Source organism: Polistes dominula, unplaced genomic scaffold (genome assembly GCF_049000335.1).
Source record: "Polistes dominula isolate Pdom_NZ unplaced genomic scaffold, Pdom_raw_medaka contig_23, whole genome shotgun sequence".
NCBI lineage: Eukaryota > Metazoa > Arthropoda > Insecta > Hymenoptera > Vespidae > Polistes > Polistes dominula.
Window position 1 is genome coordinate 97260 of NW_028300963.1, and position 25241 is coordinate 122500.

Genomic DNA, 25241 nt, shown 5'->3' on the forward strand with positions numbered 1-25241 from the left:
AAAATGTGAACTAAAAGTTCAATCCGCATTTGGGAACACAAGAAGGGGGGATTACAATAGTAACGATAACAGGAAACATCAGAGGGCTCAAAGTTAGGTGCCGAAAACGACAGCTAATAAACCTAACTCCTATAAAGAGACGACAACATATCCCATGAACCTTGAGATCATTTTCCAAAACTCTCTCTCTCTCTCCCTCTCTCTCTCATGCTGGAGGCATTTCGAGCACGAAAATTTTCGGCCATAATAATTTGCCGGCGGTACGATTACGAGCGATCATAAAATTAAGGGGACGATTCGTGGACTCTGGACCCTTTTCATGCAATTTCATTCTATCTCTCTCACTCCTCATTCTCTCTCTCCTTCTAGTAAACTTCCACGATGAAAATTTGGCAACAAAACCCACCCAACCACCAACCGACGATCTGTATGTATACATATACGTACTAATATTTACTTATATACATGGTATGTACATAATATATTGATCTCCTTTTTATTTATTTTCCCAGCATTTTCCACGATGAATGGTCTTTTATAAGCGTCATAAACCCCTTTCGCAATTTCGATCAGTACAGCTAATATAAAGGTGCCTTTTTCGTTCAATCAAAATCAATGAATTTAACGTGAAGATTTCAATAGCGATAGAAAATAAAGAAGACGTGGGAAAAAAGTGTGCAAAATGTACAAAAAATAAATAAAATAAGTATGAAAGTTAGTTTCAACGATCTTGGATTATTTTGAAGAGTTATGTCGAAGAGAGTATAGCTGCGGGAGGTCCATGCCCTCTCCGTGTCTCTCCGAATCGATTTTAGGCGCGTGGACCACCATAGTCGAGTATCCCGTGTGCAAGGCCATCGTAGTTGAGAATAAACCTCCTGTGTCCTTGTCTAATTTTGATAAACTTGCTCACTCCTTCATTCGTATCTTTCCGAGTATGTATTTAATATTTCATAACGCACGCTATTCTCAACATAAATAATAAATGGTGTTTGTTAGTTAGTTAGTTTGAGGAAACAAACAAAAATACAAAAATACAAAAATACAAAAAGGCGAGAAAGTAATTCGATCTTTCAAAGAGAACAAGGAGATCAACGTACTTAACTTACTTACCAGTTAAACTACGATAAGTTATCTTGTATCCAACAGATAAGTGAGCTTCTGAATCATCATCATTGTGTATTTTTTCTAATACATATCGTTGAACACCGATAATATATTTATCGAATAACTCGGCCAATCGAAGGAAACATCTTTGAGAAGACACGACGTGGACTTTATAAAACTAATTACTACTTATTCATCATCTTCTTCTTCTTCGTCTTTGTCTTCGTCTTCGTCTTCGTCTTCGTCTTCTTCTTTCTCATCGTTTAGAAGATAGTAATCTGATCTCCTTGTGTTAAAGATAGTAATCTGATCCGTTCCTAACACATCAAGGAATTTGCTTCGTCAATGGGATCACGAAAAGATATCAAAGAGGATACACCTTGTGTTATATCTATGTACAATTAACCGTTTGACTGCAATGAACGCGTATAATACGTGGTGTGTCAAAATGAATGTAAAATTATATGAGAAAAAAAGCTTGTATTATTAAATAGAATTTATTATTAGAATAAATATACAAATTTTGTTGAATTAATGAATAAAATAATCGCATAATTCAATGTAACCAATACAAATTGCAGCTATAAATAGAGCAAAAAGAAAGTTTGTTAGATGAAAAGATATTATACTCATGATTGTTATGATGGTTAGGGTGTAGAAAAAGTGGAGGATCAAACAAGGCGTTTATGGCGTGGCATTTATGGACAATAAAAATTTGGCAAACCGTAGAAAAATAGGCAATGCTGTTTCTCTGATCCATGGTGTTGTATCGTTTCACATGGTCACACTCGTGCTTTCGAAATGGTGCTTAAAGCCGCAGGCCATACACATCCGAACGGCCACTTACTTTTATTAACGCGCTTTATCGTTTTACGATACCCCTCCCCTTGCCATTATTACACCGGTAACCAACCTAGTGCGATGCTTTTTCCAATTTTTATTTTCTCTCTTATTAAGAATTAAGATTTAAGAGGTTAAAAACAAAAGAAAAAAAAAAAAAAGAAAAAACAAATGGAATAAGACTCACTCGGCGGTAGTTATCGATCGAAGGGGATTAATCGAAACTTTCGATTCTCGTATTTTCTCTCTCTCTCTCTCTCTCTCTCTCTCTCTCTCTCTCTTTCTCTTTTACGACCTTAATTCAGAGTTATACGTCTGCGAGATAATCTCAAAGACGGATAAAAGCTAATTCGGGAAAGAAATATTGCCTATCTTTTCTCCGCATATATGTGTAATACATTATCGAGGTTATCCAACTACGTTTCGACGGTATTATTATGCGTAAATCTTGTTCCTGATTCGATAAAGTCGCCTAATTTTTCTTTACCTAACGTATCATAACGTATCACGATTGGCCAAGAAAAATAATACGTATCTTTTAAAGGGACATTTTTATGTTTTACCGAAATACCGTTGGAATATACGAGTATACTTATTTGATTTATTTTTTATTATTATAGTTGCACATTTAACAACAAAATGAAAATAACAATTTAACACTCTACATATTATTCCTAATATTGATTTGTTATTTATTTTTATCTAGATAATAAAAACAAGAGAGAAAATATTCATGTAACAACGATACTTTTGTAAAGCGTACTAACGCGTATTATTTAGGTAGAGAAGCTTATCTGAAGCTTGAGCGTAGCAACGTTGACGATAAGAAAAATACTTTCGTGCAACAAGGTAAGTATGTATCAACAGTACGGATAGAAAAGGATAAAAGTTTATCTTATCCAGGTCTATGGCTACTGGTGTTGATTTTCTGCATCCTCGTAGGTTTTTTTCTCTCTTCTACTGAGCTGCCTAAGTTATTTCACGATCACTCAAACTCAACTTAAACACGAAACTGTTGAAAAAAGAATGAAAAATTAATTTGATATATTTCTAAGCAGTCAACAATGTGTGGTAATTAAAACGACTTCTTCTTTTGATATCGAAACGATACTATTAGACACACTTTGATAGCTGCTAGTCGACTGATTTATGAAAGTAAACTATTCGTTTCCTCGTTCGATTCCATTGGCAGAGTTTGATCAAACAAATAACATGTTGCTCAGTTATGCAAAGTCTTGCCCACAATAACCTGACTAACATATCTCCTAGTCGTCCTCGTCAAACAGACCAAATGCGTTCAATTCGCGTAGGTTCCAAATTTTTCTAACGCCTACGATGGAAAAACGGGTTTCTTCTCTAACTCTGATCGATACTATTACACATATGTAAATGTGTAATGTGTGTACGTGTATGGTGTGTATAAGAATTAACCATTCACTTTTGCAATGAGATATTTAGTTCATTTAATTAATACATTTAAGAGAGCAGTTGAACATAATCCCTTCTTTAGGGTTCATTCTCTCGTTACGAGATTGAGGGAGAGAAAAATTCTATTCGAGCAGTCAACAATGCGCCGATTAATCGTATCAAACGAAAAGTACCTTCAGTTAACTTCGATTACTTTTCTTTTGATCTTTTCTTTTTAATTACTCTACTCTTTGTTTTTTTTTTATATTCTATAACTAACTTTGATATCAAGTGGCCAGAGATAATGAGCCCTTTTAAGTGTTCCTTGTATAATCTTGATTAAAATAATAACAATTATTCAAAATTTATAAATTTATGTTGAGAAAAAAAGAAAAAGAACAAGAAAACACTCGATTATGAAATTGATGGCGTCAGCAATTACGTTAGATTAACGAGGTAAGCAGTTCTAGGAGAAACGTGACCCGTCAACACCTGACACACGACTACCTGTCGGTTTCTTGCACCTTCTAGTTCACCTTTAGTGAACTCCAAGTAAACTCGTCGAAGGTCAGAACTAGTTGCGCGTGGCCATTTGTCACACCGTTTAAATATTCTCTGTTACACACTCTTTTTAAACTTCTTCAACAAAGAGAGAGAATCTTTGTTCATTATCGTTCACGAACACAGACAAGAATGTGCTCTACAAACAAAAATTAATAATAATAGTAATAAGTTAATAATTGAATAATTATTGAAAGAGAGATGTGATAGATTCGAGAAATGAATTCTTTCTTCTCTAAATTTATAGAGTTCTCATTTTTTACTGATATATTATAATATTCAAAGAGACATTGACATTAGACCTCCACCCGAACGTATCCAGCAGCCAATCAATACCTACATGAATAATATATAGATTCTCTTTTTGTCTCTAAATCAATTGAAATCTAATGAAAAATCTAATTAAAAGATTAATGACTTATAGTTTCTTGTTTATTTCAAGTTTCTATCAAAATAATCTGTCTAAAATTGATATTTCATTGTTAAATTACAATCTCTCTCTCTCTCTCTTTCAAATCGTGCTCAAAAAGTCTCTCTTTCTCTAATCGTCACATTCATATACAAATTGAAATTGAATTGAAAGATTCTATTAAAATGATGATGGTCTGTTCGATTCTTCAATTAGACAAAAAGATATTTACTTTTTCTGTTCCATCATAACTACATAGATATTTATCTGCTTTTAACAGAGCGATATTTTAGACTCGTTAAAAGACTCGTGAATGTCTTTCTTGTTAAATTGATCAAAGCAATGATGCAACGTGTCAAAGGCTGCCGAAGACGAACTCAACGAACAATTCTGATCAAGAAGAAAGAGACGAAACTAATTTTCAACGTAAATTAATCAAATCTTTCCTAAGAAATTCATACATTCTGAAGATCGTTCATCACCCTTTTCGTAATTTATAATTAATATACTGAAGAGCGAGCGAGCGAGCGAGAGAGAGAGAGAGAGAGAGAGAGATCAGGAACGCATATTCTCAGAATTCCATACGTGTATACACATACTTAAATACTTACGTATTCCCATACATATATACTTGAAATACTTGCTAACATGAGTCACTTCTGAGAAGCCTTGCGTATCACCAAAGATGTGAATTTAAATGGAAATGGAATGATCGGTGTCTCTCTTCGATATGGGAATTCGGAGCAATGAACGTTCCTTCTTCCTCTTGTCCTCCTCTTGTCCTCCTCTTGTCCTCCTCTTGTCCTCCTTTTTCTCTTTTTTCTTGGCTCTACGTCCAGTCGCATAACTTTCGCCGAAAATAATTTTACTTAAGCGCTTCACAATTCTCATTTTAATTTATAACACAACTTCATGCAATTTTTCAAACGATTGTCAAATTGTATACTTTTTTCAACTTAGACTTGATTCATTTCTGTTATATATCAAACAAAATGTAATTATTTTATTCTGTTTTACTTATTTGATTTTATTTTCCCACGCACTTGCCACAATCCTATTCCTTTCTTTGACAATAAATTCTCATTGTTTTATTTATTTATTTTTTAAACAAATTATTAATAAAAATGTGAGTCATAAGCGATCAATATAACACCTTACCTAATGATAATAATAATAATAATTACAATAATAATTACTACGTAAATGTTTTGAATTAACTCCCGTTTTATACTTATTGTATTGTTAATGTTTTTTTTTTTTTTCAAATAATTACATATAGAATAAAAAAGAAATAAACAGCAAAATCTATTGTAAATAATGGTGAAAGTTATATACAAAGCGATACCTTTGCTGCCACCTACCTATCATCTAAGAAGACAACAATATTCGATAACTTGACATGGATATAAACGTAAAATAATATCAATAATTATAATATGAACTTAAGATAAAAACCTTTTGAATACCTTTTAATAGGAAGGAATGTGTCATCCGAGATAAATCGATTGTACAGATCTTGGCCTCGTTCGATCGATGCTCTTCGCGCATACATAGACACACAACTTACATATATATATATATATATATATATTATTACATACGTAAACACACCATCTTTATAAATCCCACTCCCACTGGAATTTAAAGCCACATAATACGTTTTTCTTTCTAATCGTTTTATTAATCAAGTTAATATTTAAAACGTTTCATTTAAATCATGAGAAAGATGTTTCTAACGAGTTACTTTTTACGTGACTTGTATATCTCTTGGACTCACCTGAGATGACAGTACTGGCGGCCATATTGACAACTTACGAAATAAGCGTTTTTGAATTTTCATTGAATATTTTTGAACGTTCTTTACTCGATTTCTTCTTATTTTATAATGTTACATTAATCCAAATAATTAGGATATCTCAAGTATTTATTGATTTATGAATGAAAAATAATCATTCGAAAATCGAGTCTCATCATAGAGCTGAAGAAAATGCCGCGATTTTCGAATTACACGTGTGACAAATGAAAATGGCGCGTACTAGCATTGTGACGTACATGTAGTACTGCATATTTCAAAATTAATCTTTAACAATGATTTGAATTGACAGTATTAAATAAAAATATGTTCAATCGGAGCAACGATTTATCGCGGCGTTACGTAAATCAATATTACAAATATAAGACAAAGATGGATGATAAATAATGTCGTGCTTACCAATGACAACATCGTCCCCTCTTCTTCTTTTTATGGTATTTTAAAGGTATTTATATGCAAATAATCTTGTTCGTATCTCAACGATAGCATAACACTTCTTAATGACACAATAGAGTTATTCAAAAATAATAGATTATGTAAACAAATTGCACTCGTTGTTTGTTTTACGGTTTTACGGTGGTATCGTTAAAAAACATAATATTCGCAAACTTCAAGGTCGTTAAGAAACAGGCGAGAAAGGTAAAATACCGCGACACCTGTTGCACTGACACGCGCACGCACCAAAAAATGTACATGAACTGTTTAATGACTGTGTATTACTCACTTACTACTGTGTTCTTAATGCGACATCTACACCGATTGATGCACCATCTATTAATTTGACATGTACTATCTTTCCGTAATGGCGAAACTTTTGAATACATTTTTCTTTCAAGTTTAATATTTAAATAGAAAAGCATATGTATATGCATATTGTTATTGTTTAAACAATATAGTATATGCATTATTGTATAAATTATATATTCACTGGTGAAAAATCAATTATCTTAATTTTTGGCAATATTATATTTACTTATTATTCCATTTATTTTCTATAATAAAATTTTAATGTATTTATATTATAAAATACATTAAAAATATTGATTATTCGATATAGTAATGAAATATTACGAAGGGAATGTTATAAAAAAAGACTAGATTAATCAATAAAATAAATATACTTATTATTAATCATTTTTTAGGGCAACGTAAGCAGACCCATGTTTTAGAAGGCGTGTGCCTCTGTTTCAGCGAATCGTTATAAGGTATGTGCCAATGACCATTTTGATTGTGCATAAAAGAATCATACGATATAGGCTCTATTAAAGTACTCATTTTGGTTACATTATTATAATACCAAGTATATTGATGACTAAATTGCCACCGTATAAAGTCTTTGTGTAGGTTAAATTTTTTGAGCTTATGATGATGTTGTCGCATTTGATCGATAGAAATAAATTTCGAATTATTTCCACTAGCTAATGTTGCATATAAAATAAAAGGATCATCCTGTGTGCTATAAAATATAAAATTTTAAAAATATAAATATATATTAAAGATAGGAAACACACTGTATATGGCAAGCAACTATGTGTATTAAATCATAGTGCAAGGGATTAGATCCACAAGTTATTTCTTAGTAACATAAATAGAACTTACATATCTTGAAGGAAATAAACATATACGTTATCTCGATTAAACATCCATTTGCTGACTTTATATTGATGTTTTCGTGTAATGATCAAAACTTTTTTACCTTCTGCAGTAAATTTGTCTACTATGTGTTCCATCTGTATATGGATAAAAAGTAATGATATTAATGGTTATTATTATTATTATTATTATTATTATTGTCATACTTGTACACTTACCATTTGAGCCTTGTTTAATGCTACATTAAGACCATCTACCACAATGTCAAATGGTTGGAATTTTCTAATAAAACTTTTAAATTTTTTAAATTCTAATGGAGAGGTCCTTTGAAAAATATCTTCACCTATTATTATGTTAGAAATGATAGCTTCAGATAGTTTGCTAAAATTATTTTTTAAAGTAATCGATGGTAAATAATTTTGGCAATGACTACATTGACCACTGCAATGAAATAAATATTGATTATTAGTCTTACATATTTGAGTCAAATAATATACTAATATATTAAAAGTAGTATATCATACTCAGTTGAAATCTTAACATAATGTCCCTCCCATCCTGATTTTATACAAACATCTACAAATATATCGATAACAGATTTTACTGGTATAACATCAAGTTTCTTCCAAAAATGAAACATTTTATGAATCGCATCGTTCAATTTTTCTTGTTTATTTTGCAAATAATAATTTAAATATATATTGTATATAGTTTTCCTCCCATGAACATAATCCTTATTAGTTTCTATTTCTTCTAGAAATTCAAATCCGATCTTTGGTGTCCCATTTTTAAATGCTGCCAGTACTATACAGGATAACGTGGCACAAGTAATATCTTCCATTGTACCATTAACTTTAATTAAATCAATGGCCGTTTTCCATTTGCTAGTCAGACATAAAGCATGAACGCAAGTCATCAAAATCGGAGTAGGTAAACATTCATAATCCTTCTGTATCTTATTGCATATATTTATAATATCTTCCTGTATATCATTCGATATTGGTATTTTTCTTGCGTTAATTACTTGCAGATATTTTATTAGAATAAAATTATTCATAGGATAATTCTTGCTTTTTAAATATTCGAAGTAAAATTTAGCAGTTTCAAATTTATCATACATTATACATGCTTCCAAAATCTTAAGGTCGACACTTTTTTCTGGTATCAAATGTTTATTAATGATGTCATTGCGTATATTTAAAAATAAATCCTCGGATGGATTAATCGTTTCAAACAATGAGGATAAAGTTTGTTTTATATTCAATAAAGTATCAACTTTATTTGGATTATTTTGTATACTTTTGTTGTAGTGTCTTTCCTTGGGTAACGATTCCTCAGTTATCTTTGTATTATGAACCTTATTCATTATTTGTCTGTTCACTACATTTCTGTGGCGTAAGAAAATTCTTATTGATGTTTTAATAAATTCCATTTCCTAGAAAATAAATATGTATATCAATATTATTAAAAAATCTACTAAGATAATTGTCCATAGGTTATGGAACAATAGCATGGGTCAAAAGTAGTAACTTTTTGCATAGCAAGCAAATTCCCTATTTTATTATTTAGTATTTTTTTGTAGAATTTATACAATCATTACTATGACAATAAATGAGTAAAAAAAGAATAGTCTTTTCTTATTAGCTTATTTAATCATATTAAATTGCTCAATTCGATAAAAGTGTAATTTAATCTCTCGCATCATATTGATATTTTTAGATAGTTTTTCGAAGTAACGTTGCCTTCGTGGGAAGATCTAGGAAAGTTTTGTAGAAAGTACGAAATGCATATTTCCTTTCAGTCAGTGTTGCCGTTCACGCATGCGCACTACCTAATCCTCAGTAACATATTATATTTCACTCAAATATGGGGTATCGTTAGACCCCCGTGACAATTGAAATACGGCAGAAATTACAGAAAGAGGACATTTTTAAAAGAAATAACATATTTACATAACAATTTAATATATTATATAATATTACACGACTCACTATCACTTTAACGAAAAACGCAGGAAACCATTGGGAAATACCCCTTACGCGTACCTACTGTTGCACATAGATACGTCAGTGAAAGCAATCACCGTCGAGCTGTGACGTCCGCATGCGCATGCGCACGAAGGTTCCCACGTGGGAGAAATCCTACGTCCTGGTATCACTGCTTTCAGTATGGCGAAGTTTAACGTGAGTGTTGTGTCTTTCGTTACATAACTAATAATTACTTGTGAGAGAATGAGACCTGAATAAAAAAAAAAAAAAAAAAAAAGAAATAAAAGAAAAAGAAAGAAAAGAAAAGAAAAGAAAAGAAAAGAAATAGAAAAAGATACGTAACGCGAAGAATAGTATAAATTTGAGAAATCTGTATACATAAATTGAAATCGTGGAAGAAAATAAAGAAAATAAAGGAAGCGACAAGACGGTGAAGAACGATTCATCTTTGTTGTTAGACATTGGTAATACGAAGACAGTGCCTATCGCGGATCAAGAATTATGCCAAAGATTGGAGACGTACATCGCTAGTAGTACCGGCGAGGATGCTGTTGCAATTGAAGTTAAAGAAACGGTAACGAACATTGACGCTAACATGTCGAAGATTCAAGCGAATAATACAACAGGGACTAATCCTATCCTGCCAACGCTTAGTCGTTTCAAGTACGAATATTTTGTCGCCGGTATATCCGGTGGCGTTGTTTCGACATTGACCCTTCATCCATTAGATCTAATCAAAATTAGATTGGCAGGTGAGCATTAATATCCATTATCATCTACCTACTTATTTATTCAATATCAAACAAAACTATATATATATATATATATATATATATATATCTATTTTATTTGATTCTTATGTTTATCAACACTCTAGATTATGCATTATGTATGAAATAAGTATAGATATAATTCTTAGAACAATTAAAAAGAATGACGTTTATTTTTTGCATAAATCGATCGATAAAGACGCGGCAATCTTTAATAACAATTCTGCTGTTAGGTTAGAAAGAAGAAAAAAAAAACGTTGTGCATTTAAATGTAAATATTATTTATCTTCTTTTCTAATTGTGATGTCAATCTCACGTGCTGTTTTCGTCAGAAAAGACTCACGCGTATATTATTTTCGTCGTCAAATTTCTTGGCCGATTACCAAACAGCGAGAAATTTCGCATTATTATTACATCAGATGCACGTGAAAACTACTGACCTCGTGAGATTATAACATTGTTTCTTTCTTTTGAAAGCAACAAAAGTGAAAGTCCATCATAACAAACGATTGTATTTGCAAACTACTACAAATATTTCATTGATTTTCATTAGAAATTAAATTGGCGATATAATTATTGATAAATGAAACTTTCCAATTTTCTAGATAAGAAGGAACAAAAAAATGATGTATTTAAGAAAAGCCAATGTTGCAATAAGACAACTTACTTGGTGCTATGCGATAAACTTCATTGACACGTGATAATGGAGAATCGATTTATTATATACATTTTTCATTGTAACATAACATTCTAATTAGACCGTAGTTATCTTTTGTTGTTCATGACATATTATTATTGTTTTCATTGTATAAGGATCAAATAGAATATAGAAAAAATAAAGTAAAAAATAGAAAATGCTAGATTTATTAATTATTATTATTATCATTATTATTATTATTATTTGATTGTAAAATCGTTAATTTAGTTAACGATGGACGTGCATCAGTACCACAATACAACGGTATAGTAGATGCCTTTAAGCAGATTGTAAAAAGCGAAGGAATACGTGGATTCTACAGAGGAGTTACACCAAATGTCTTGGGATCAGGTTGCTCTTGGGGATTGTATTTTTTTGTAAGCAATTATTTCTTGATATTTTCTATAATAATGTATAAACGGTTTAAATACGTGTGCTTATGATGTATATTCATCTTTTACAGTTACAATAATATAAAGACATGGATTCAAGGAGGAAATTCAAAGAAACCATTAGGTCCATCTATGCATATGTTGGCAGCTGCGGATGCAGGATTACTAACCTTATTGATGACTAATCCAATATGGGTAGTGAAAACACGGTTGTGTTTACAATACGTTGAGGATAAAAATCTTGCTGAATGTAAGAAATATAAAGGAGTAACCGATGCTCTTAAAAAGATCTATAGAACTGAAGGCATCAGAGGCTTATACAAAGTATGTCTTACAATATTCGAATAGAAAAAAAATATCTTGCTGATAATATGCCATTGAATGATTGATTATATACAGGGTTTAGTTCCTGGAATGTTTGGTGTATCGCATGGAGCCATACAGTTTATGACGTATGAAGAAATGAAAAATCAATACAACGTGTACCAGAATTTACCTATCGATACAAAGCTAGTAAGTTTTTTTCAGATGTAATGTTATTTGAAAAACTAATGATCACTGATTGACTACTCTACAGATGTGCTGCGAGTAAAATATTTACCGTCGAGTTAGCTTATGTTATAAAACAAACAACTCAAACAAACTTCTAAATGTAAACTTGTAAACTTTGATTTTCAGAATATGTTCGAGTACATCCTTTTTGCAGCTGTTTCTAAAGTGATTGCCGCTGGTGTGACGTATCCTTACCAAGTACTAAGGGCACGCTTGCAAGATCATCATGTTGACTACAGAGGAACATGGCATTGCATTCAGGTGACATGGAGGTCAGAAGGATTTAGGGGGTTTTTATAAAGGCTTATCGCCTTATCTTATACACGTTACGCCAAATATCTGCGTGATATTTTTCGCTTATGAAAAATTTACCGTATAATTTTCTCTTTCGAAAAATATCCTATTGATATCAGCTCTGTAAATGTCTAATTCTATTGCTTAAATGGCGGAAGGATCTACTATTCGCTAATTTTTCTCAGTTGCTTGATCAATAAGAAAACATACAATTGTTCGAATTAAATCGTGATTACTTTTTTTTTATTTATTTGGGCAATATTAGATTTTTGTAGTCCTCTATTTTTATCTATTTTTGTTTTCTTCTTTTGAATCGCGCGCACAGAATTTTTTTAATAATTATATAAAAAGAAAGGTATCAGTATTAATATCACGTAAATATCTTTTGTTTCTAACAAGTAGTCTTTTTAAACGCTCACAACACACACACACACACACACACACACAGTGCACTTCCGTACGTGGATGCTTCTGTCATAGCGCATTAGATTTTAACGATTATAATAAATATCAGTGGTATTAAACATTAACTGTCGATTCTTAATATGAATGTATATGAATTTAGGATTTCGAACGAAGTGTGATATTATAAAAGCATTCGAATAGTTTAATTTTCTTAGCATATACAGAGAGAGAATATAAAATAGAATTTCGAGCGAAGTAAACGATGACGATGACGATCATATAAAAAATGTTTTCAATAATCACATTGATATGAAATGATAAGTTGTTTTATTCATGACATAACAATTATACGTCTCTCGGCACGCTATTTATTTCCGGTTGTAAAAGTTGAATTAATTAGTATGTTGTGTGTAAACACACTCAGCAAACACATCCACACACATACATACACACATACACACACTGATCGAGATAATAACAAATAATTAAATCAATTTTCTATCCTTCTATTAATAATTATTAATTACAAATGCTGCGAAAAATTGATTGGTGTTTTGCAGATAAAAAAAATAAGAAAGGAAAAAGAAACTGAGATGTTATTCTCAAATTTTTGATATTATCATTCTGACTTATTTTTAGTTTAAGATAAGAAGATGGTATTATCAATTGTAAATAGTATATGCCATTACTGTTTCATCATACTTGTGCATATAAAACTTTAGGTAATTTTAGATAATAAGAATGGCATAAGTTTTTGAGAAAATGTGATAGCATATGCTAGCAAAAATAGACAAATACAATACACTAATATAGATTTTTATTTATTCATTTGTATTATTTTAACAGTTATTTTGAGAGAGACTGGTAATTATAATTATTATATAGAGTAAAAATATGGATAATATTTTAGTTTTTATCACATTTCTGAAAAATGAAACATAAATGTTTTAATAAAACATATAAATGTTAAACTCGGACAATCTTTTTCGCTAATATATAACTATATATGTAATAATGTACTTTAACCAAAGTGAAGCTTACATTTAAATTTTGTTACATATTGCAATTTGTAATTACTTTGGAAAATGATTTAAGCGATGCACCTTTTATTTTATAGGAATGAGATAAAATGAGAGAGCGAGAAAGAACTTAACTACTTTACTTATTATAATTACAAAAAAGAAAAGATAAAGCAATAATAATAATAATAATAATAATAATACTAATAGTAATAATAGTAATAATAATATGCTTTTATTTCCAACTAAACTGGTTTTAGTTGACAATGTTTCAATTACACACAAAGGGAATAATTAGGAAATTATAGCAATAACAACGATTATTTAATTACAAGAATGAAAAACTTAGAAGGCATAGGATGCGTATGAAAAGTAATGTGAATAATATAATTGCGAAAATAATATGAATTATTTCGTTTGTCAATGCAATCGATTTTTATTATCTGTTTTTTTTTGTTCTTTGCCGTATAGAGACACTAAAATAAAACCAATTTTACACAAATTTAGTTTAGTAAGATTAATAATTCTTTTAAATTCATGATTCGCGATGTATTTTTGTTACATATCTTATTAAAGTTGTTTTTTTTTTTTATCTAAATTGAACGTTGCTTTTAGTTCGTTGATTTTTGTTAATTAGAATTGTGATAAAAATTTTATTCACGTTCGTGTGTTATTATTAAACGTAACTATGCGATGTAATAACGCATAATTTGATACGCGATAATTTTTGGTAAAATAAAATAGACCTTAACGATACAGAAACAAAATATATTAGAAAAACACCGTATATACTTGTGTTTAATTAGAGTCTGGTACTCTAAACGTATGTATGAAGCAATATGATTCAACGTTACGGTCAATGAATTACACTTGCGAGTACATACTAGAATGAATTTATTTATATCTCAATTTTCATAGATTTAACTGAAAGTTTAGTTCATAAAAAAGAGAACGTAGAAAATAGATAAAATAAAAAAAAAAGAAGAAGAAGAAGAAGAAAAAGAAGAAGAAAAAGAAGATAAATGCACTTAAGGCGAGAAGACATCCATATTAAATTTAATTGAATACTGTGAAAGGATCGAATAAAATGTTGTACTGTGTTGCAAACATTTAACTTTTGGCTTTAAATTGGCCATTTTACGTGAATCTATACATATATACACACATACATACATACATACATGATACATACGTACATGAAATCGTTATCTTTTTAATTACAAGCACACATCCCAATTATTTGTATTGTTTAAATATAAAAAAAGATGGATGACGATGAAAAAGAAAAGACGAAGGAGAAAATAATTCAATCTGTAATCTCGAAATGCTTTTTTTATGCAATATAATTATTCGACGAAGTAGCAAATTACGGGACAAAATAAAAACGCATTTTTTGTATATTCTTTATCTTTGATATATGTATATCCACTTATATATTATCTCAAAGTGTTAGAGAATATATATATATAAATCGTATAAAACATTATTTGTTACGTCTATATGTAAAGTAAAATGTAGCTTAAAAGTATTGGTGGATAAAAGTATTGAAAATATTTAATCCGTTTCCAGGTGATGATGATGTATTGTTTTTTTTTTTCGATAAATGTGATCACGTGTTGCGTTTAAAACAAAATACGTACATACATATTTTCTTGTGTATCCTTTAATTGAATAAAATCGACGTAGGGACATATACGTAAAAAATGAACTAGTATCAACAACAAAAAATTGATAGAAAAGGCACTTGTATTTAACGATATCAAATTTTATTTTTGGTATGCGAGGGTGAATTAAAAAGTTTTTAGCCTCAACAACAACAAAAACTTTTAGTTTGACTGAAAAAAAAAAAATACAAAACTTTTTAATCCATCTACGTTTATAGATTTTTTGTTTATAAAATGTAAAATAATAGAAATATTTTAGGTGATATAGTACAGCTAGTATATAGTATATAGTAGCTTTATTAGGGAAAATTGTGATTAAACCACCAGCAGTACGATTTTTGAATGTAATATTTGCAACTATCAAATAATCGCTTTTTTTCTTATTAAAACAAGCAATTAGAAAAATAAGAATTAAAATTGTAATGGCAAATACACACACACACACACACAGATTTCGTTTAGAATATTTTCTTTATTTTCTATACGGACTGATTCTGAATGTCAAGAATCGTACACGGGTTTAAATTTTGTAAAAGAAAGAAAAAGAAAGAAAAAGAAAGAATTAGAAAAAAATGATCATGGACGAGTAAAAAAACATATTGCTGGTGGTTCGTTGCAGGTATGAAGGTTGGCGTGGATTTTACAAGGGTCTTAGTGTCAACCTTACCAGAGTGACCCCAGCAACGGTGATAACTTTTGTGGTCTACGAGAATCTTGTCCACTTCCTTAAGTTCAACTCATAGACTGCGTACACACAATGGGTGTCCAAAGGATTAAAGAAATATCTTCGATAATAGGTAAAATTGGTAACAACATATTAGACAAATCTAATAGAAGAATATTCAAATTGTTGTATTATTGGCATTTACGTATAGTTAGTTTTTTTTTTTTATTTTTCAAATAATAATCTTAGTAAAGAAATATTTTTAATATCATCGAGATAGGATAGTTTGAAGAAAAATATAAGATATTGGAGTAGTACTCGGCAGAAATCTTGTCAATCTTTTCAAAAGGCGACAAATAATTTAATTAAAGTTTTGTTTTTTCCTTACTCTCTCTCTCTCTCTCTCTCTCTCTCTCTCTCTCTCTTTCCACGTTATCAATGTAGAAAAGGACTTATGATATCCAAGAGACTCTTAGCACAGTCCTTGTACCGTCGATTGCAATTTTCCTCGAATTCTGCTTCAATTATCTCATTTGGAAGATTTTCGTCTTGCGAACTGGAAGGTCTTTTCGAATAGGTGCAACCATGCGATTAAACAATTTATGTTGATTAAAGATTGATGTGTATACAGAGCGAGACAATAACTCTGTCTATTCTGTTGAATATCTTCCTTTTTTACAATTGTATTGAAAAAAAAAAAAAAAAAAAAACTTGTCTCTGAGAATAAATTGTAAATGTTATAGCAGAGTTATTGGCACACCCTGTGTATATTGGACAAACGGATTGAAATAAAATTTCTAAAGTCGAGTAAGAATTTTCAAATGTAAACTCACGCGAATAAAATCCTAATGATATCACCGAGAAGTCCGTTACCGTTCAACGAATATTTAGCGACTTCGCAAATTGTTTTCAGCAAACAATCTTGTCTCGAATAGCCATTACTATTGTAAAGAAAAACATTATTATTTATATAATTATTATTTTTGTTTGAATCGTAAGTATTAGTCGTGCAAAGAATTTAGGGTAATAGAAAATAATTGTGCTAAATAATGTTGATTATTTCTTAATGCCTTCATTTTGAATTTAGAAAAATGATGCTTGTGTAGATAGATAGTACAAATAAAAGTCATTGAATTACCTTTCTAATTGTTTAGATATAATATCATAGGCTAATCGTCTATCGAGATTTCGTTTCTTTTTCAAATGTTCCACTTCGGTGTAATAACTCGAATTCCAATCGCCTGGTAGACCATAATTTGCCTCGAAGTAATAGGAAAATAATATGGATTTATTGGGTATATCGAGGGGTACGCCAAGAGCAAAAAATATCTGCAAAGAAAAATAATAAACGCGAATGAAAGTTTCGATGGGGTGGTGGTATCGATAGATACTAGGATCGATAGAAAATCACGTTTAGGAGACACATCAATATGAAGAGAGTAACAAGATGTTATTCGACAAAGTTGAGGCGCATTAGTCGATGGAAAATGAATGATTGATTTACTATACCCCCATACCGCTACCCTCGGGAAATCCGATAGATCGAATGTGCCTTGATACGCCATGGGTGATATTCTTCACCCTTGACCCATGTGCCAAGCACATGGAACACACAAAGAGAATAAAGATGATTCCCCCATTTCTGTAATAACAAATATATATTTATATATAGTATCTTTTTTTCTCTTCTATACACCTTTGTACAGTTAAATCATTTAATAAGAAGAAGAAGAAGAAGAAGAAGAAGATAAGTTTTCTTTTCTTCTACAATTATTCAGATGAAAGTAACGGATGGATTATTATTTCACTCACTTCATTTTACTTTAGTATTTGATCGCAACAAAAGATGATGTCTTCTATCGAAAAATCGAGAGAACCAAGAAGGTTACTTTTAACGAAGCTGCGAGTAACGGTTCAGTAATACCGCAAACGAATTAGGAGTTGGTGAATTTGCGTAGAGCCTATAATTGTCTTGTTAATTGGCTATTTTCTAACGGATCCTCGGGATAATTAAATGTTTCCAACGTGGACGTGGACGTTATCGATCGACTATGCGCGCCCAATCGGCATAGTATCACCAATTCTAATCGAACTTTCCTATTAATATTGATATTCTAATTGACGTATTTTCAATTCGATTCAATTTACTTGACCAATTTTACATATTTTCTTTATCGGATCAAACTTGCCTTTCATTTATTTAACTTTCACAAAAGTATACTATAATTTGTATTTATATTAAATAAACTTTAATGGATTTTCTTTTGTTCGATGAAATGACTCGTCCTTACTCCAAATAATTACAAGCTTAAGCTTTTGTAAGAAAACTTTTCCAACAGATCTAATATTATCTTTTTGTAAGTACTTAACTTATTCCTATCATCATTTTTCCATTAATAACATCGCTAATAATGAAATCAAATTCGACATCTTATGCAAAGTTTGCTACGATAAGGGAAAAATTATAAAATATTACGTCGTCGTTAAATTTATCCCCTTCTCTTCAAAAAGAAAAAGAAAAAGAAAAAGAAAAGGAAAAGAAATAAAATGAAAAAAAGAAATTCATTTCTTTTCTTGGATCCACAAATTGTAGACGATGACGACGACGGAAATGAAGACGGCAACGTTAGTTTAACAAGTCTCCTCCTCTCTTTTTCGTTCCTAAAAACGTTATCATCAATAAAATGTTAAGGGAAGAAGGGTAATATTGTAGATAGATAGACGGGGGAATAAGTATAAAGTAGTATTTGGAAAATAATGATTGGTATGAGAGGAGGAAGAAATAAAATAATGAACGACCATATAACTGACTTTGAGATCAAAGCTTTGGAAAAAAGGATAAATCTGAAAAACCGAATATTTAGGATATTAACCAACCAAGAGCGGTCTGTTTGAAACTCTTTTCTTCATTTTATTTTGTATTTTGTATTTTTCATAAACCCCTCTACGATAATTGGTAAGTTCTTGGTACGGTTTCCAGATGGCGACTGTTGGTTGATATCCAGGACCTTCAGCCCCGCCCATGTGATTTAAACTGCGACCTTTTCAGTGACGACCCAACGACCCTGTCGCACATTCAGAAAGTTACTCCCTCAAAGGGAGTAAGAGAGATTTGGGATTGAATATAGCAAACGTATGTATTAGTAGTGCCACTCGTATTTGTCTTTGAGAGTCGTCGATTAATAATCGCTTTTTATCTTTCTTATTAATTAAATAATAGTCGATCAAATGAGATGGAATAAGAACAAATCGACGAACAAATCGACGAACAAATCGACGAGAAATTGCTCATTATTCACAGGATATTTTAAATAAAGATTCCATATACTCTTTTTAAGAATGATCTTCTTCAATTGAACATTATCGATGATTTAATAATAATAATAATAATAATAATAAAAATGAAAGAAAGGAACGTTAATGAAATATGTTTGCGCGGGCCGATTTTGTAGAACAACAGGAGTTCTCGAAATTGAAAAGCAGATTTCGTAATGTGCATTTTGGAAACTTGAATGAGAAGTATGGAGAGTAACCACGTTAAATACCAAATCCAAGTTATTTCGTGGTCCAGACTAGAAGTACGATGTGTGTGTATGTGTGTATAGAAACACGCCTTGGGTTGTGACGTCAGAATAGTAGTTTCGTCTACTACTTGTCGTTGAAAGTTTTGAGGGCGCGTGCGCCTCTTTGAACTTCCACCCATTTCCACCCATTTTCCTTGGCATCCTTCGTTCAGTCCCGTTCACCCCCTTATAACTGTCTTCATCTCTCTCGTTATTTGTCTCCTTTTCTTCTTCTCAAAGGGAGCAGACGAAACGATTATGAGCTTACTTAGGCGAGTAACGGCTACCTTTCTCGATTTACGACTTGCCTGGGATTAATGTCCTTTTCGATACCAACCGCGATAACTTTTACAGATCGTGTTTCATTCGAGCAACGATACTTTACAACAAAAGAAGAATGAGATACTTCAAATGGTGCTATCCTTTTTATACAATTCAGCTATAATAACTAACGTGATCCAATGATCGTGAATGTTGCAACGGATGTATTTAGGCAAGAAAAAGTATAAAAGTAGAAGATAACTAAAAATCAATTGATTAACCCGATTTCGTGGCTCGAGTTTCAATTGAGTAAACGAACTTGAATAAGATATTAATCTTACAAACCACGTAGATGGAAGATTTTTGTTAAGAAATCGTCAATATGTTTGACGATTGTCGTGTCGATTATTTACAGGAATCGCTACTCGAACGCGTATCATTCAATTTCTCCAACCCTATCCCCTCATTTCTATCCTCTTTTCCCATTTTATCCCATTTTCGGGGATATTAGGATCAAGCCTTTTGGCCAGCCAACCTCGTTCGCGAAGTACTTTTCAGCTTTTACTCTTCCCCTTCCCCTTTCCCTTCCCCGTTGCCAGCAAACCCTGATAAATCGTTTGCTCAAGCTCGATATTCTTCCTTTTCTCAAAGTTTTCTAATACTTTTCGCTATCGGTGGATATAGTTAAAGTTCATTCCTATATACGAATTTATTATTATTATTATCTTAAATTATTACTATTGAAATATTATACGATTTAATAAAAGAGGATTTTGTAGGTAAAAATCTGGTGAATAAATGAAAGAATGGTTTAACACGACGATCTGCTTTTGGCGGACTTTGGAATAAGAGGATATTGTAAGACACGATGGTAGAATTACAATTCTTTTAACGGTTATTCTCTCTCGCGCTCTCTCTCTCTCTCTCTCTCTCTCTCTCTCTTCCTTCCCGAGGACGTTTTAATTTGCAAAATTAATCGTCCTGTGGTTCACTGCTGGTCGATTCGTCGTTTAACGCTTTTAAGCGACCCTTCGACTTGTGACAAAACTCGAGATGACAAAGACAAAGATAAAAAGAGAAAGAGTCGAAGGTCAGTAGTCTTCTTCTTTTTAAGAATGGTGAACACGATGTGGAACATTCGTGGCAATCTCATCGTTTAACCCGATTAAATGTCTATCTCTGTAATAATTTTTGATCACTAACCAAAAATAATTGATCTATCTATTGTAGAATTCATTCAAATTTCCAACACGATCCTCTTTCATTCAACATGTCACATATATAACTGTGAAAAAACAAGAAGAAGAAAGAAAGAAAGACCCAGCCGGTAGCCACGTAGATCTCGTCGTCTTTAATCCTCTTCTCAGAGAGAGATAGAGAGAGAGAGAGAGAGAGAGAGAGAGAGAGAAGAAGATTATTTTTGTTGAAGTGCAGCCAGAAAATATTATTCGGATTCTCTCCTTTATTGTCTCGCAAAAGCGAGAGCCAATCTCTTTTCTCTCCATAACACCCTTCCACCATCACCAACACCACCATTCGCGAGTATTTTTTTGATAAATTCGAGAATGGTATCGTCGAGAGGTCAACAATTTTCCCTCCTATCCGCCATTTTTGTTCTATTGTTTTCCTACTTTGACGCGTTCAATCTCCTTTAGAACCCTTTTTACATTCGGTCACCTGACACCCAGCCCCTCGCCATCCTGTAAATAGCTATGGTCTTTTTTCCTATTGCCATAGAACACGTCACACAAAGAGAGAGAGAGAGAGAGAGAGAGGAACATGCTCGATGGTGGTTGATCTAATCTTAATTATTACCAGTGTAGGGAAGAACATATAAAACATTAAAATCCTTAGATTCTTATCGTCGTTCGATATTATTCCTCCGTTGGAAAAACTTTCTTAATTTTCTTTTTTTTTTTTTACGAGAATAGAAAACGTCGTCGTCGGCGTTGTATTCTTCGTCGCATTCGACGAAAAACTAATTACATTCCTGTCCGTAAAGATTACTAGGCGGAGAGAACGCGAAACGTTAATTAGCGCGTAATTAACCGTCTCATCGTCGTCCGTTTTACGGCGTCGATTCAGGACGCCGACGTCGACGAACTTTCCGAATTGTTCCCCCCTAGACTTTTTTAACCGATTCGCGAGAGAAAATTTTTTTTTCCTTTTTTTTTCACGTCACTCATTGTCTTACAATTGTTTTCTCTTTCTCTCTCCTTTTTGTTATTTGTTACATTTATTTACCGTGGGTTTAAACAGTTCAAAGGGTTAATATATTTACGTTAGTTTTTATTTATTATATATATATATATAAGAACGAGGAAAGGTGTTGCAATTTGTTCTACGTCCTAAGTATATTGTCCGATTTTTCTCACGTATTTAAAGGGAAGGGGTTGCTTGTTCTTGTCGTGTAGGTCGTCTTATCCCATTATCGATTTTCGATTGCCTTCCTACAAAGTATGATCCCTACGGTTATCTATTTTCAACAACTTTTTGCTTATTGTTATAGTTTGAGCTTTTCTCTATAGAAAAATATTGATTGTTTCTTTACGAAGAAGAAACGCGTCATAATTGTAAACTAATTGTTCTCATTTTGGAAAATAAGATCATTGCAAAAAACGTAAAGTCTTCGATCAATCAAGTCGAGTCGAGTCGAGTCGAGTCGAGTCGAGTTGATTTAAGCAATGCTACTTTTCTTTTACCTTACTACCTTCCATGGAACAGTTTTTTCTTCGTCTCGACAAACGTCAACCGTGTCTCTCTAATCAAGCAACTTTTCTCTCGAGCAAAACCGTAGTCGAGGAAAGATTAATGAAATGTTAGCTCAATTATAGAATTTTTGTTTTCACTTGATTTCCTATTACAATCATCGAACATCATTCATTTTAATCATACTATTGTCTAAACTACTACTTTTTAATCAAATTATTTATTTAACGAATCTTATAATGAAAGAAAACCAAAGTTCTTTTTGTCTCTTTCTGTCATTTTTCTTATTGTTAAGCCAAGATCCATCAATCTACTTTCTATGAGTTGCGAGTTGCAAGTTGCAAGTTGCAAGTTAAAAGAAAGATCGTGTGTGTTTTTACAAAAAAATATTCATTAATTGAAGAGATCAATTTCGTTCGATGATCATTGAAGATGACAAGAAATTCTGATTTTCTCGTTACGATCTTTCTAATTATGATCGTGGAAAAAAGTGCGGAAACATCTCGTCTCGAATTCTCATCTTCTATGGTGTATGGGTTAATGCCCTACCATATTTTCCATCCCTCTTTGCCTTTTTTCTTTTATTTTTCTCTTTCTTTCTATCATTTTCCACAAACAGCTTATCACATAGTCAAAGATGATGTTTTAAATTTCATGATACGCTTTTTCTATTTGTTTTTATGTTTAATACGATCGTTCAACTCAATTCGATATTTCTTACTGATAACTCTATCTCTCTTTTGTGCAGATTATTTTTCAAACCATCCTTTACTAATGTCTCCCTTTTGCTTTAGCCTTCTTTTTTCTTTCTTTCTTTCTTTCTTTCTTTCTTTCTTTCTTTCTTTTAGTCTCAATGATCGTTTATAAGGACGATTCAACTCAGATTGTTCGCTAAAGTAGCTTTGTCAGCCCTTAAGGGAGAAACCTACCAATAAGTTCCATGGGATCCATCGAATACCATACGGGGAAGCAAATATTAATTTTACCATTAACTAACATTTGTCACGGTTAAGTTCCTTTTTTTACTTCAAGTTAATTTATCGCTATTGTAAAATGGTGAATAGTTACGGACACGATCTATATCGATATAAGAACGTGTATTCGTTTTACGGATTTTCAAACGGTTATCTATCGAAAGCCCATAAAATTCGTCTATAAAGTTGATTGAGAAGGTGAGTTTATCCGGGACAGGCCGATAATCTTCGCACGAAAAAGCATCGATGCTTCGAATCGATCGATCCGTTATCCTTCTCTTTCCAAAATAGGATATCAATCGGATAGACGTTTATAAGATACGGTAAAACGGATCTTAACAATCTTTCAACATCAAAATAACGCACTACTCCCTTATTATACTTACTTCATACCAGAAAAGTTTCATTGTTTTAAACAACAAATCATTTCTTTTGAATTATTCTATGAATATTTAATATTGAATAAATCAAGTGATTTTTTTTTCTTTCTTACGTAGGTTTATTTTGTAATTTGATTTTATTCGAATGAGGTTTCTTGTAAGACCGATCGATTTTATCCCATTAAGGGATTTCCATATACAGGGTAGGACGTTGGGGGCATGGCGTGGCGGTTCTGCCTATACTCAAATATGGAGAATGAATATTAGTGAAGTAACATTGAACATTGTTTAAACTTCTACTTCAAATCCATCGTTTTAAATGAAACTGTCTATTCCACTCTATTTTCTTTCTTATATCTTCTAAAATCATTGAAATCGAGATTGGGAAAAAATATGATCGTTTTGACTATATAAATCACGAGATTTATAAGATGTCACTCGTCTAGTCTATCCGATATTATTTTTTCATAGAACAGATAGATGATAGAAGAGAGGATGTGTCGAAAACTATCATGAATTTTTATTTGACTTTTGTATTTTTTGGTCTATTTAGTTTCTCTCGGTTTTCGTTGGATGGAGGAGGGAGGAGAAGGAAGGAAAAAAGAATCAATGCGAAACGATTGAAATCGAAGGCAGTTACGTGTTATTCACTTACATACATATATCTATATAGGATTCAACGCGAGATCGGAAATCCATCGGACGGTTTTCCTAAATTGAGTTTTCTATAACTACGTTCGTCGAAGGAAACGCTATGTCAGGACGCGCTGGTGTCTAGTTCTAGTGGTTCTTCGGTTATTCTCGAGTACCACTACAACCACCACCCCCTCGGAAACTAGCCAGTCTTACGAATCCAACTACAAAGTCGTAAAACCAACCAACTTTTCATTGTACCCTTCGTTGACGATGAAAATGGGATTTACAAATCGCTTATATATAGAAAGAGGGAGAAAGAGAAAAAGACACAATTTATCTTTTTATTCTGCTCTTCAAGTATTCGTTAACAATCATTTTTATCTTCGTTCGTAATCGATACATTTTTATGTTATAAATTAATTGAGAGGTTTTTTTACTTTGTTTGTTCGACGAGGTTCAACGTTTGTTCGAATTCATTCATTTAGAACGCACGTACGAGTTTTGTCTATATCCTCGAAAGAACACGTTAAACGATAGTTCTCT

General features: G+C 31.8%; 4 protein-coding genes across 6 annotated transcripts in view; 2 read left to right on the top strand and 2 right to left on the bottom strand.

Moving 5' to 3' along the window:
• Positions 1-7236: 7236 nt before the first annotated feature.
• Positions 7237-9252, bottom strand: mldr (mitochondrial ribonuclease P catalytic subunit). The gene is made up of 4 exons (XM_015327272.2): positions 8255-9252; positions 7949-8171; positions 7737-7867; positions 7237-7593 (listed from the first exon to the last, which is right to left on the bottom strand). The coding sequence occupies exons 1-4, from the start codon at positions 9160-9162 to the stop codon at positions 7269-7271; spliced, it is 1587 nt and encodes a 528-aa protein (XP_015182758.1). The 5' UTR covers positions 9163-9252; the 3' UTR covers positions 7237-7268.
• Positions 9253-9878: 626 nt separating this feature from the next.
• LOC107069728 (solute carrier family 25 member 32) lies at positions 9879-17849 on the top strand. The gene is made up of 6 exons (XM_089172796.1): positions 9879-10470; positions 11414-11564; positions 11649-11901; positions 11977-12090; positions 12256-12401; positions 16131-17849. Exons 1-6 carry the CDS (start codon positions 10314-10316, stop codon positions 16252-16254), a joined length of 945 nt encoding a protein of 314 aa, XP_089028922.1. The 5' UTR covers positions 9879-10313; the 3' UTR covers positions 16255-17849.
• Positions 16167-25241, top strand: part of LOC107069730 (uncharacterized) — a 17462-nt gene continuing 8387 nt past the window's right edge. The window contains exon 1 of one of the 3 annotated variants that reach the window (XM_015327275.2): positions 16167-16308. The gene's annotated coding sequence lies outside the window, so the exon portion shown is untranslated. Of the gene's footprint in view, positions 16309-19159; positions 19309-24315 lie in introns of those variants that run through there. The other 2 variants (XM_015327276.2, XM_089172792.1) reach the window with 2 other exon arrangements.
• LOC107069729 (uncharacterized) lies at positions 16611-18673 on the bottom strand. The gene is made up of 5 exons (XM_015327274.2): positions 17988-18673; positions 17685-17817; positions 17314-17504; positions 17009-17116; positions 16611-16740 (listed from the first exon to the last, which is right to left on the bottom strand). Exons 1-5 carry the CDS (start codon positions 17990-17992, stop codon positions 16611-16613), a joined length of 567 nt encoding a protein of 188 aa, XP_015182760.1. The 5' UTR covers positions 17993-18673.

Coding starts and splice junctions, on each gene's coding strand:
- mldr (XM_015327272.2), bottom strand. CDS start 9,162: ATGGAATTTATTAAAACATCAATAAGAATTTTCTTACGCCACAGAAAT. Junction 7,868..7,948: donor CATTAAACAAGGCTCAAATG/GTAAGTGTACAA, acceptor ATCCATATACAG/ATGGAACACATAGTAGACAA. Junction 7,594..7,736: donor GTTTATTTCCTTCAAGATAT/GTAAGTTCTATT, acceptor TATATTTTATAG/CACACAGGATGATCCTTTTA.
- LOC107069728 (XM_089172796.1), top strand. CDS start 10,314: ATGTCGAAGATTCAAGCGAATAATACAACAGGGACTAATCCTATCCTG. Junction 11,902..11,976: donor GCATCAGAGGCTTATACAAA/GTATGTCTTACA, acceptor GATTATATACAG/GGTTTAGTTCCTGGAATGTT. Junction 12,091..12,255: donor TACCTATCGATACAAAGCTA/GTAAGTTTTTTT, acceptor TTTGATTTTCAG/AATATGTTCGAGTACATCCT.
- LOC107069729 (XM_015327274.2), bottom strand. Junction 17,505..17,684: donor CCGAGGGTAGCGGTATGGGG/GTATAGTAAATC, acceptor TTTTCTTTGCAG/ATATTTTTTGCTCTTGGCGT. Junction 16,741..17,008: donor ATCATTAGGATTTTATTCGC/GTGAGTTTACAT, acceptor CTATTCGAAAAG/ACCTTCCAGTTCGCAAGACG.